At 43.4% G+C, this 14068-nt stretch overlaps 1 protein-coding gene across 1 annotated transcript in view; it reads left to right on the top strand.

The window, feature by feature from the left end:
* Nucleotides 1-302: 302 nt before the first annotated feature.
* The window catches only part of RANBP10 (RAN binding protein 10), a 60876-nt gene continuing 47110 nt past the window's right edge, over nt 303-14068 (top strand). Inside the window, exons 1-2 of the mRNA XM_037025272.2 lie at nt 303-570; nt 1343-1454. Coding sequence (XP_036881167.1) covers nt 336-570; nt 1343-1454 — 347 coding nt within the window. The 5' untranslated portion in view covers nt 303-335. The remainder of the gene's footprint in view (nt 571-1342; nt 1455-14068) is intronic.

The raw sequence follows: 14068 nt of genomic DNA, 5'->3' as shown, positions 1-14068 counted from the left end.
AAGGAGGTGAACCGAGAGGCCTGAGCCGCGTTGCCAGTGGGAATTGTAGTTTTCGGTGCCCCTAAATCTCCGCGGAGCAGGCTTATGGCTGGGCAGATTTGTACTTCATCTCCCACAGTTCCCGATCAGTCTGACTTGGCCCGCCTCTGGAGAGCTCTGCACTGTGGGATATGAAGTCCGAAATATGGAGAGGCGTGTCAGTGTCCAAAGAGAGGCGCCGGTCTGGGACTCGGTTTCCCTGCGGCCCCGGAAGGCTCGAGGGCCATTGGCTGAGTGGGGCGGATCTGGTCTCGCTCCTCCCCGCCCCCAGTGACACAATAGCAGCTCCCTCCAAGATGGCGGCGGCGACGGCGGACCCGGGAGCTGGGAGCCCGCAGGCTGGAGACTCCTCCGGCGGAAGCGCCGGCGGCGGGCTGCCGTCCCCGGGAGAGCAGGAACTGAGCCGGCGCCTGCAGCGCCTGTACCCGGCTGTCAACCAGCACGAGACGCCGCTGCCGCGCTCCTGGAGCCCCAAGGACAAGTACAACTACATCGGCCTCTCCCAGGGCAACCTCCGCGTCCACTACAAAGGTATTGGCCTGTTTGGCCATGGGGGGCAAACGCCACAGCGTGTGCGGGCTACTGTGCTGCCTGGCCCGTACCCCATCACGTTCCTTCTGCCGCTCGGGTGCTCCAGGTTAGGCCTTCAGTCTCTGCGGGATGTCCAGGGTGCGGAGCCGATCAGGCCGAGGATCGACTGCCTACTCTGCTCTGCCCTGAGACACCCTAATGTCAAGAGAATTGCAACAGGTTCTGGGCCAGACCTTCCATCCTAGGGTCTGCCTTCTTGTCCCGGGATAGCCCCAACTTCAGGGGGCCTTTCACCACCGCTTAGTTTTGGGAGTGTCTGAAGAAAGGGGTGGTCACATCCCTTCCATTAGCCAAAGGCCCATGGGCTTCTACCTGCCAGACATTCCACACAAGGCCTGGAGTTCTGTACTAAAGTTGGGGGGAGGGCCGGTGTCTTCCAGGGCTGCCTACTTCCCTGGTCTCCCAGGTGGGCTGCCTGCATTTTGGAGAGACTGCCGGCAGCACTTGGAAGTCTCTTATATGCACCCCCATTGCCTGTGCCCTCCTTTGCTTTGTATGGGAGACAGTGTCTCAGGCAGGGCTGCTCTTCTCAGGAAGAGGTGAGCCAAAGGCGGGAGGTTTATGTATTTGCTCAGTTGTTGTCTAATTATTCCTTGGACTATGTAAGGGCTTCCTCTGGCCATAGAAGGGTGAAGTTGCCATGGAGCAGAGAAGAATGAGGCTTCCATTTGCATTTCCTTCTGCTGAAATTTCTTCTTGCCTTCTCCTTTAGGTCATGGCAAAAATCACAAAGATGCTGCCTCTGTACGTGCCACCCATCCCATACCTGCTGCCTGTGGCATTTATTACTTTGAGGTGAAGATTGTAAGCAAAGGAAGAGATGGGTAAGCCCCTTCTTACCACCTTCTTTCCCTCAACACCAAGCTGTTCACTGTGGTCAGAGTTCAGGGTCTCCTGGCTGACCCTTGTGACCAATGTGAGCTACTGAGTGGCATGGATCTGGGCTGCAGAGTGTTGAATAGTGGCCTGCCTTTGTTACCTGCCTGACTTTGGGCATGACCCAGTCTGAGCAGCAGCCCTTGATGGCAAGTAGGCACTGAGGGTAGAAGAGGGGACTTCTCTTTAGTGGTGATGTAATGAGATATCTCACAGGTCAGGGAAACAAGTAACAGTTTACATTAACACTTCAGTGTCCAGATGGGTTTGTGACTCCCCTCCTTTCACACTCTGGCTTCATTCAAGGTTCGTTTTCATGACATTTAGTCACATAGAGGCCCCTGTAGGCTTCAAAGGGGTAATAGAGTCTTCATAGCATTCATCAAAGCTGTGGCACTGGCCTGTCATCTCAGGGTAAACAGCATGCACATGGCCAGAATCAAGTGACCTTTTTGCTCATAAACTTGTTTTCCAGTTCACATACTTGAACACCAGTTGGACCAGCTTTAGGAAGTCCTCATTAAAATCAGCATTAGGGAGGCTCCCTGTTTTAGAGTGATCTAAGCAGACACAGTATATCAGAGGGCAGATTTTTCATTTTTCTTTTTCTTCATTTTCTCCCAGTCTCTCTTTTTTCTGGTAATTATGACAAAGCAGGTGTTTAAGTTATGAAATGACATGATTTCCGCTGACTTGGAAAAGCTTTCCTCATCAGACCTTAGGTCTGGTGTGGGAAGTTTGCCAACCCCCCACCAGTGACCTTTGTGCCAACCCTGAGTGTGTGTTCTTGAGCATTCAAAACATTTCCTCTCTCCTAGGGATGATCCCCTTTGTGGTGCATGCCACATGCTTGGCCATGGGGCTACGTTGGAGGCAGGACTGCCAGAGTTTGGAGCTGTACCTGTTTCTTTAGTAAAGTTATAACATCCCTGCCTAGGAGGGCTATGTGGTCATGGGTAGATTGTGGGGCTTTGATCTTCTCTTCTCTTCAATCTACCTCCCCTTGATTATGGAGAGCTAGGCCATCATCTAAGCTGCCTTTAACCTCAGAATTATGGTTCTGAAATTCTGATCATGGCAGGCTATTGTATCTCTCATTTTTCTCCCCATTTGGTGCATTTACAGATAGGAAATATATTATTGGAGAGCTTTAAAGCTTCTATTTCCCCTTTCTACCATCTGATAAAAGCACACATATTTACGAACTTGTTCATCATGTAAGAACTTGTTCATTATGCTTCAGAAGATTGGAGACTGTTGAGAATTAGGCTTGGGGTTGATTAATGATTGTGCATTGAGTCCCCTATACAGAATTTTATTGTTGTTAACAACCATTTGGTCAATAAATATGAGAGATGCCCTCTCAAAAAAAAAAAAAAGCACGCATATTTAATGGGTGTGAATGAGAACGGATAGTCTGAATGAAATGGTCTTTTAAAACAAACACTGCAAAAGTAGTTATGGTGTAGACTGAAACGCTGGAGTCTCATATTGCTAGAGAAACTGAGGAGCATTTCTTAAACTCGTAGGGAGGAAAATGGATTGTTTTCTGTAAAGTCCTTATCTTAGATAATAGTGAGAGAAGAAAACAGTTTTTCAGAGGGGGAGTGTTTAAACGAAGAGATTTGGATTCCTTAATTCCTTCATCTGGCTTTTAACACTTCAGTTATAAGTGGATCTTGCTGAAAAGGCCCTGTGCCTTGTTAGATTACCTACTGTAGGTGTTGCCTGCAAATCTAAAGAGAGTTGGACATCTTCTCCCAGCTTCTATTCCCAGAATTTTTATATTTGGTAAATAGAGCTGTTAAGCTGACCTGGAAACCTCAGTTTTAAAAAAATCTCAGGTCATGTATGCCTGTGGTGGCCTGCTTCAGTTGACCATCATCAGATGTCAACTATATGAATGCCCCTCGTGGCCTCCTTACAGAATCACTGAAAGCCTTCTCATGGCTAGGATGTAGTCAGATGTTGGTATGGGCCAGGTGTGGTTTTGAGAAGGGCAAGGGCATTTACAGGGTAGACTATGATTAGCTTGTTTCCTGTTTCCTGTCGATGTCAGGGATGTGTTCCTGACCTGGCTGGGTTTGGTTCATGACATAGGTGTTAACCGGTTATGTGACTTTTCTGTACTATCTAGTTTGATCCTCTCGGCATCTCTGGAAAGTGGCTGAAGCAGATGATGATGGGCCTGTTTTGTGGGCAAGCTCTGAGCACCTGGGGTGTTTGGTGACCTACCATGGCTACAGGGCTTTGGGTGTGCAGGGAGTAGCCTAACTTGTCAGATGCCCTTGCCTGTCTCTGTAAAGTTGTTTTTCTGTGGATTTGAGTATGGCACTCCTTTTTAAAAAGGTGTTCATGAATGTCAGTGTTGTTGTTTTCCAGAAAGGTCTTTGTTCTGATGTCTTCTGTAGAAGAACACACTAAGCTTGTCTAATTAGAAAGGTTTCATTTCAAGGGTTCACAGAGTATTTATTCAGACCTACTATGTGCTGGACCCACTAGGTGCAGGGAGAACAAAGGTAAAGCCAGCACAGGCCAGCCTTGTCCTCAGGCATCCTGTGGCCTGCTCAGTAGAGAGTAGACTGAGAGACTCCATAGGAGAAAGCAGGGCTGGGCACAGTTTTGAGGGTTGTGTAGGAGTTTCCCAGCAGATGAGAACTGTTGGGCACAAAACTTACTGAGTCTGGTCAGTAACTAGCTTGACATCAGGGTACTGGGTATTCTGGGCATTCCCCAAATATGAGAGAGCTGGAAAGGAGAGGTTATGTTTGAACTAAGAGCTTGGGACAAACTGATGGATTTCAACTGAATTTTGCTGAGTTACCATAGCTGGGAACCTCTGGTGGGGCAAGGAGACATCAGAACCCTGCCAGTTGGTGCCTGGAGATAAGGGCATCCAGGTTGATCTTGTTAGGAAACCCTGAGGCTGTGGGTCCCTGGGGGAAATGACTCGCTCAGGCAGAGTTTGTGGACCTGTGGGTGTCCCCAGCTCTTAGTGATGACACATGGAGGGTGTGGCTGGCCAGGCTGACAGATGCTCCAATGTGACCCTCAAAATAGACTGTAATATCATCCCAGTAGCGGCGGCCTCCTGACATGTGATGGGTGGCTCTACCCAAGAACGGCAAGCCTGGGCTAGAGCACTGGATGAAGCTGGGGGTGGTTCTCCTCTGCAGCTGGTGCCCAGGCCCAGGCTCTGAGCAGGGACCTCTGGCCACAGCCACAGCCAGCCTGCCTTTGCATGCACTTGCAGCTGACTTCCTTTGACCAGGCAGGAGTGCACTCATCCACTAATTCTACACACCACAGCGAGGCACCCTTTGTTGTGTCTGAACCCCAAGCCTGGGCCCTAGAAGCACAGACAGGGGGCCTCTCTAGAGAGGATGCAGATATTCCTATGCACATGACCTCACAGGGTGGTGGGGAAAAGGCCATTCCATGGTGGGTGCTATATCATGGGTGGCCTTCCTCTTCTTCCCGAAACTGTGGGGAAAGCTTCATAGATAAGGTGACGAAGCTGAATCTGGAAGGATGAGTTAGAGGGTTCCAGGTGAACAAAGAGAAGCAGATGCTCCAGGCAGAACGAACAGTGCATAAAAAGATGTAGAACATGGAGCATGATGTAGGTAGGGGCCAGATTAGAAAAACCTTGGGTGCTGTGGCCAAGGAGCATGGGCAGAAGCAATGGGGACTTTAGACCTGCCCACGCAGGTGATGGTGAGAGTGAATAGGGGAGAAGAGAGTCCACTGCTCTGGCTTAGCCAGGCGCCTCTGGCCAAGAGCCCTGTCCAGCATGGGTGAGTGGCTTTAGGTTCTTGATTCTGGTTATGGTTTTCCATAGCAGTTGTCTTTTCTCTCTCTTGGGGGCCTTTCTCCTGTGGTGAGATGCAGAGGTGGGATGTTGAAGACTGGTAGCCAGAGTGGCCTCTTGGAGGTGAAAGGATTCTGCATGTGCTGGTGTTCTCTGGTGGTTTGTTTTTTGACAACTCCCATCTGAATGGCAACACTGTGATTTTCCATGGAGACCTAGAGAGCCACTTACTCGATTTTAAGATCTTAACCTGCCATGTTTCTGGTCTGGAGGGCCATGTGAGCTCAGGTCCTCCAGCAGAGAGACATATGTGGCTGGACTCTCACCCTGGTTCCCCCACTCCAGTCTCTCTGCATTGTACAGTGCCTTTAAGAAGTTTGGACCTGTGGACCTAGGGAAGTCCTTGTCCTGCCTGCCCTGAGAAGTAGGTGCTGTCTTTCCCAAGGCAGGTACAGGCGACAGTTGTGCCCTATGCTCCCTGATGGCCCTACAGTGCTGGTGGCTTCACAGGCAGATGCCGAGCTTTGGGCTACATCCCTACCCAGTAACATATGGTGCTGTTTCTGTAGATACCAAGTATTCATGCTCTGCAGCATCTTGGCGTGTGGTGTTGCTTCTCAGTGTTGAGGGTTAGAACCCTGGTCTAGTTGGGCATACTAAGGTGCAGCTCTGGCATGGGGTGAGAGGACGAGTCTACGTGGTGTCCACTTTTCTAGTAGTACCTGTTTCTGTGCTGAGCGTATCTGGGCTCCCTGGGACTTCCCTGTTTACTGTATGTCACCACTCAGGCTCCAACTGCAAGCTGAGAATGGGGAGTGTGGCTTCTTTCTTTATAACTGGGGACGTCTGTGGTGAAGGATCAGCCTATAGAGAAATTCCTAAAATCTACTTGATACTGCTCCCCTCCCACCATACTTGACCCCATTGTTTCTTGTTCTTTGAAATGTTTTGTCTTTTCCCTAGATGGGTCACCATGTAAGGGAGATGCCCTGTTAGAGGGGAAGCAGGAGTTCATCAGACTAGAGCACAGGAGGATGGACTCAGCAGCTCTGAGTGGCACGCACGGGTTACCATCCTATTCTGGGGCCATCAGGGAGGAATCACGGGCCCCAGAATGGGTCTCTGTGGTCAGGGTTCAAGTTGGAAAGAAGGGACTGACCACTGGAAGAAAGATGGTTAAAACTGTCTAATTGCAAGAAAGTCCCTCTGCCTTTCTGGAAATTGTATTACAAATCCACATAAAATATCTTTGTAGCTCCAGGATCCTTGGTGTTTTTTGGTAACTGAATGTCAGGTCATGGCTTTATTGCTATGAATAAGGCTAGAGGACTTGGTAATGGAACAGAGCCTAGCCCCTCTGTCACGAAGGGGCCAGAAAAAAGATGCTCTGGACTGTATTGGGAAGTGGAGTAGGGGCTGGATAAGTCTTTTGCAGCCCTCTTACACTCTCTTCCTCTCCTTCCTCTTGGACTTCAGAGATGGCCCAGGATTCCAGGGAGATTTCCTTTAAGTTACGGATGCCATTGTCAGGGCTCAGACACCATCACTGCCACTCAGTTTCCATGGCAAATGTTACTGATTGATAACAGCGCTTGTTCTTACCCAGACAGAGCCCCAGAACTTTTCTCAGTGCACAATGCACCAGGCAGCTACTGTTTTTTGGTCAGAGTTTCATCATGAGGCAAAATCTACTGGCTCTCAGATCAGAGGAGTTGGGAGAGGAGAAGAGGTGCAGAGAGGAGAAGGACAGTCATGCCAAGATGGTCCGAGGACTCGGCTTGTCTCTTCTAGAGAACATTGCTGAGGTGCAACTGAACCAAGAGGAATGAAGCAGCGATGATGGTCCCTTGAGTAGTACTGGTTTTAGCCTGGCTTATAAAGCTATGTTTTTGAAATTTGCAGGAGCTGTTTATAAAATGTTCTATTTTATTTATTTTTTAATTTTGGTATCATTAATATACAATTACATGAGCAACATTATGGTTACTAGATTCCCCCATTATCAAGTCCCCCCCCCACATACCCCATTACAGTCACTGTTGATCAGCATAGTAAGATGCTATAGAGTCACTACTTGTCTTCTCTGTGTTATACTGCCTTCCCCGTGCGCCCCCCCCCACATTATGTGTGCTAATCGTAATGCCCCTTATTCTCTTTCTCCCTCCTTTCCCACCCATTGCCCGCCTAGTCCTTTTCCCTTTGGCAACTGTTAGTTCATTCTTGGGTTCTCTGAATGTGCTGCTGTTTTGTTACTTCAGTTTTTGCTTTGTTCTTATACTCCACAGATGAGTGAGATCATTTGGTACTTGTCTTTCTCTGCCTGGCTTATTTCACTGAGCATAATACCCTCTAGCTCCATCCATGTTGTTGCAAATGGTGGGATTTGTTTTCTTCTTATGGCTGAATAATATTCCATTGTGTATATGTACCACATCTTCTTTATCCATTCGTCTACTGATGGACACTTAGGTTGCTTCCATATCTTGGCTATTGTAAAAAGTGCTGTGATAAACATAGGGGTGCATATGTCTTTTTGAATCTGAGAAGTTGTATTCTTTGGGTAAATTCCAAGGAGTGGGATTCCTGGGTCAAATGGTATTTCTATTTTTAGTTTTTTGAGGAAACTCCATATTGCTTTCCACAATGGTTGAACTAGCTTACATTCTCACCAGCAGTGTAAGAGGGTTCCCCTTTCTCCACATCCTCACCAGCATTTGTTCTTAGTCTTTTTGATGCTGGCCATCCTTACTGGTGTGAGATGATATCTCATTGTGGTTTAAATTTGCATTTCTCTGATGACTAGCGATGTGGAGCATCTTTTCATGTGTCTGTTGGCCATCTGAATTTCTTCTTTGGAGAACTGTCTCTTCATATCCTCTGCCCATTTGTTAATCAGGTTATTTGCTTTTTGGGTGTTGAGGCATCTAAGTTCTTTATATATTTTGGATGTTAGCCCCTTGTCAGATATGTCATTGACAAATATATTCTCCCCTACTGTAGGATGCTTTTTTGTTCTGTTGATGGTGTCCTATGCCGTACAGAAATTTTTTAGTTTGATATAGTCCCATGAGTTCATTTTTGCTTTTATTTACCTTGCTCAAGGAGATGTGTTCAGGAAGAAGTTGCTCATGCTTATATTCAGGAGATGTTTGCCTATGTTGTCTTCTAAGAGTTCTATGGTTTCATGACTTACATTCAAGTCTTTAATCCATTTCGAGTTTACTTTTGTGTGTGGGGTTAAACAGTAATCCAGTTTGATTCTCTTGCATGAAGCTGTCCAGTTTTGCCAACACCAGCTGTTGAAGAGGCTGTCATTTCCCATTGTCTGTCCATGGCTCCTTTGTCATATATTAATTGACCATATATGGTTGGGTTTATATCAGGGCTCTCTAGTCTGTTCCATTGGTGTATGGGTCTGTTCTTGTGCCAGTACCAAATTGTCTTGATTACTGTGGCTTTATAGTAGAGCTTGAAGTTGGGGAGCATAATCCCCCCCAGCTTTATTCTTTTTTCTCAGAATTTCTTTGGCTATTCGGGGTCTTTTGTGGTTCCATATGAATTTTAGAACAATTTTCTCTAGTTCGTTGAAGAATGCTGTTAGTATTTTGATAGGAATTGCATTGAATCTATAGATTGCTTTAGGCAGGATGGCCATTTTGACAATATTAATTTTTCCTATCCATGAGCACACGATGTGTTTCCATTTATTTTGGCAACTGTTTTTGTGTGTATGTGGTAAAATATATATAACATAGAATATGCCATTTTAACCACTTTTTAATGTACAATTCAGTGGCATTTATTGAACTTACAATCTTATGCAACTATCACCACTATTTTCCAAAACTTTTTCATCACTTCAAACAGAAACTCTGTACCCATTAAGCAATAACCCCCTATTCCTTCCTCCTCTCAGCCCATGGTAACCTCTAATCTACTTTCTGTCTCTAAGAATTTGCCTATTTTAAATATTTCGATTGAGGGGATTCTCTTGTCCTCCCCTGGTCTAAGCCAGAAGCTCTGTCCTCTTGCTTTATCTCTAAGTAAAAGCCTCTCACTTGCCCTCCTAAAATATATATATATATATTTCAATTGGAATCATACACTATTTGTCCTTCTCTGTCTGGCTTATTTCACTTAGCATGATGTTTTCAAGGTTTATCTATATTGTGGCCTGTATCAGAACTTCATTCCTTTTTTTTTTTTTTTTTTTAATCTATTTTTTTTTTTAGAGGGCATCTCTCATATTTATTGACCAAATGGTTGTTAACAACAATAAAATTCTGTATAGGGGACTCAATGCACAATCATTAATCAACCCCAAGCCTAACTCTCAACAGTCTCCAATCCTGAAGCATAATGAACAAGTTCTTACATAGTGACTAAGTTCTTAAATGGTGGACAGTGCAAGGGCAGTCATATCACAGAAACTTTCGGTTTTGATCACGCATCATAAACTATAAACAGTCAAGTCAGATATGGTTATTCATTTGATTTTTATACTTGATTTATATGTGAATCCCACATTTCTCCCTTATTTTTTTTTTAAATAAAATGCTAAAGTGGTAGGTAGATGCAAGATAAAGGTAGAAAACATAATTTAGTGCTGTAAGACGGCAAATGTATATGATCAGGTCTGTGCCTATAGACTAAGTATTAATCCAGGCTAGACAAGGGCAACAAAACATCCACAGATGCAGAAGATTTCTCTCAAAACAGGGGGGGTGAGGTTCTAAGCCTCAGCTCTGTTGATCCCCAATTTCTCACCTGATAGCCCCTCTGCGACTGTGCCTGTCTTAGGTTGTTCCTCCCTTGAGGAATCTTACCCGTCTCTGGCTAACCAGTCATCTTCCGGGGCCATACAGGGAAATGTAAAGTTGGTAAGTGAGAGAGAAGCAATATTCTTTGAAAAGGTTAGCTTTTTACTTCTTTGCAGATTTATGCCCTGTGGCTTCTATGCCCAGCATTTGTCTTGAGGTATCTTTACCACTTGGAAGAATTATGATACTTGGTAATTTTCGATATGAGGCACGAATTTTACTACAGGGCTGTAATTAGGAAGGAAGAAGAAAAGCTATAGAAGTAGCAGATGGAAGAAAACCTGGGAAGATTGATTATTTCTTTGGCATATCTTCTTGTAGAGTAACATAAGCATGTATAGGTTTTAACAAACTACTAATTAAATTGCATACACATTTATGGAATAGGAATACAGCTACATAACAAAAGCAGACCTACAATTACCAGCCATATCCAGTGAAACCAAGAAAACCAGTTAGGTACCCTAGGCATTTGTGAAAACTTATCAATAATATGATGGATATTGTCTAACTGAATTTGAATAGTTTGAGAGAACTTCATTCCTTTTTATGGCAGTATTTGTATACCACATTTTGTTTATACATTCATCTGTTGGTGGACACATGGGTTTTTCTGTCTTTTGGCTATTGTAATGGTGCAATAAATATTGGTATGTAAGTATCTGCTTGAGTGCATCTTTTCAATTCTTTTGGGTATATACTTAAGAGTGGAATTGAATTGCTGGATCATTCTGTGATTAAATTTTTGAGGAACCATCAAACTTTTCCACATGCCATACCATTTTACATCTCCTTCCTACAGCAATGTACGAAGGTTCCGTTTTCTGCACATCCTCACTAACACTTGTTATTTTCTTCCTTTCTTTTATTATAGCCATTCAAGGTGTGAAGTAGTGTCTTATTTTGGTTTTGGCTTGCAGTTCCTAATGACTTATAATGTTGAGCACCTTTTCATGTACTTATTGGCTATTTGTATATCTTTGGAGAAATGCCTATTTAAGTCCTTTGCCTATTTTATAATTGAGTTGTTTGTCTTTTGTTGTTAAACTGTAGGAACTCTTTACATATTTTGGATATTAAACCTTTATCAGATACATGATTTGCAAATATTTTCTCCCCTTCTGTAGGTTGTCTTTTCACTTGATTGATAATGACTTTTGATGCATAAAAGTTTTAATTTTGACAAATTTCAGTTTTTTTTCTTTTGTTGCTCATGCTTTTGGTATCATATCTAAGAATTCATTGCCATACTGAAGGTGATGTAGCTTTTCCCCTGTGTTTTCTTCTAAAAATGTTACTGTTTTAGCTTGCATATTTAGATTGTTCATCTATTTTGAGTTAATTTTTATGTGTGGTGTGAAGTAGTGATCCAACTTGATTCTCTTGCGTGTAGAAATCAAGCTGCCTCAGCACCAATTGTCCAAGAGACTGTTCTTAACCCAGTGAATAGACTTGGTACCCTGTTGAATGTAATTCAGCTATGGGAATGTAAATTGATACAGCCACTGTGGAAAGCAGTATGGAGGTTCTTCAAAAAAACTAAAAATAGAAATACCATATGACCCAGTAGTCCCACTTGTAGGGATTTACCCAAAGAAAACAAAATCTCTGACTTGAAAACATATATGCACCTCATTTATTGCCGTATTATTTATAATAGCCAAGATAAAGAAGCAACCAAAATGGCCATCAGTAGATAGATGGATAAAGAAGATATGGTACATATACACAATGGAATATTATTCAGCCATCAAAAATAAAGAAATCCTGCCGTTTGCAACAACATGGATGGACCTAGAGGGTATTATGTTAAGTGAAATAGCCAGGCAGAGAAAGATAAATACCACATGATTTCATTTTTTTGTGGAATATAAAAACAAAACAAAACAAGACAAAATGAACAAAAATAGCAGAACGAAATAGACATGGAAGTGACTGGTGGTTACTGTGGGGGGAGGGATTGGGAAGCATGAGGGGGATAAAAGGGCATAGAAATTCTCAATCATAATATATGTTGGTCACAGAGATGGTAGTACAGTATGGAGAATATAGCCAGTGATTCTGTAACATCTTCCTGTGTTGACAGATAGTAACTGCACTAGGGGGGTGAAGATTTAATAATATGGGCAACTGGTGAACCACTGTGTGTGTGTATACTTGAAACCAACATAGGACTGTATATCAATGGTACTTCAATTTAAAAAAAGTAATTCAGCTATAGTTATGGGTTTATTTCTGGACTTTCAAATCTCAATTAGTCTATATGTCTACCTTATGCAATATCACACTGTTTTGATTACTGTAGTTTTGTAGTAAGTTCTGAAATCAGGAAGAGTGAATATTTTTTAAAGCTTTGTTCTTCCTTTTTCAAGATTGTTTTAGCTATTTGGGGACCCTTGCAAGTCCATGTGATTTTGAGGATCAACTTTTCCATTTCTGCAAAAAAGACTTGGAATTTTTAGTAGGGATTGCATTGAATCTGTAGAGCAACTTGTAGAGTGTTATTACTCCCCATCTTAACATAAAGTCTTCCAATCTATGAACACAGAATGTGTTTCCATTTATTTTTGTCTTTAATTTCTTTTAGCAATGTTTTATAGTTTTTAGTGTACAAGTCTTTCACCTTGTTAAATGTTTTCCTGGGTGGGTTTTTTTTTTTTAATGCTATCATAAATGGAATTGTTTTCTTAATTTCCTTTTTATATTGTTCAGTGTTAAGTATATAGAAATGTAACTGTTCTTTGTGTGTTGATCTTGTATCCTGAGACTGCTGAATTTGTCTATTAGCTCTAATAAGCTTTCTATGTATTGTTGGGGATTTCCTAAATAAAGGATCATGTCATCTGAACAAAGAGATAGTTTTACTCATCCCCTTCCAATTTGGATGCCTTTTGTTTGTTTGTTTTTCTTGTCTAATTGCTCTGGCTGGAACTTCCAGTAGAATGATGAATAGCAGTGGTGAAAGGTGGCATCCTTGTCTTGTTCCTGATCTTAAAGGAAGAACTTTCAGTCTTTTACCATTGAGTATGTTAGTTGTGGGTGGTTTTTCATAACTGCCCTTTATCATGTTGGGGAAGCTCCCAATTTATTTCTAGTTTTCTGAGTGCTTTTGATTATGAGGGCATGTTGGATTTTGTCAAATGCTTTTTCTGCATCAATTGAGATGATCATATGGGGTTTTTCTCCCCTTTGTTCTTTTAATTTTATTATAATATTGATTGATTTTTCTTATGTTGAACTGTCCTTGCCTTTCTGGGATAAATCCCACTTGGTCATGGCATATAATCCTTTTAATATGTTGAATTTGGTTTGCTCCAATTTTGTTGAGGATTTTACCTCTGTATTCATAAGGTATGCTGGCCTGTAATTTCCTTTTCTTTTGATTTTTTCTTGGTGGCTTTTTGATTGCTGTTCCAGGGTCTACCCCATTTTAGGCTTGCATCTGGGTATAACACATTTGCAAAAGTACCCAGACATTATTTTGCCAAGAATTGAAGTCTCTAGGTTAGAACTGGGAAGGAACTTGGAAGCCCATCCAACCTCTTCTCTTCTGATAGGGAACTTGAGATGTGGGGTGAAACCCAAGACCCACAGTCCTGAATTAGGCTGGAGTACCTGAGACCAGGCTTCAGAGTCTGGGGTGTTGTCTCTGGCACCCTGCTGCAGAGTGTTCCTGAAACTTTAAAACTCTTCAGGTGCTTCTCTTCAGGAGGCAGGAGGGGGATATCAGACTTGCTGCCAAAGAGGTTCCCTGTGTGGAGTGCTCCAGGTTATCTTTTGTGACTGGGTTGGGGATTAGAGCAAAGGGGTGGTCCCTTCAGGCTTTGATCTCCTGAGGGTGTGAGAATCCAGAGGCCCGGCTTCTTTTCTAAGGTCCTGTTCTCTGTCCCCCACCAGCCTTGCCTGGGTCACTGAAGAATTTCTAGTCATT

The sequence above is a fragment of the Manis javanica genome, chromosome 17 (assembly GCF_040802235.1).
Source record: "Manis javanica isolate MJ-LG chromosome 17, MJ_LKY, whole genome shotgun sequence".
In the NCBI taxonomy this organism is placed as follows: domain Eukaryota; kingdom Metazoa; phylum Chordata; class Mammalia; order Pholidota; family Manidae; genus Manis; species Manis javanica.
The sequence above is the reverse complement of the archived record's forward strand: the minus strand, read 5'-3'. Positions and strand labels throughout refer to the sequence as shown.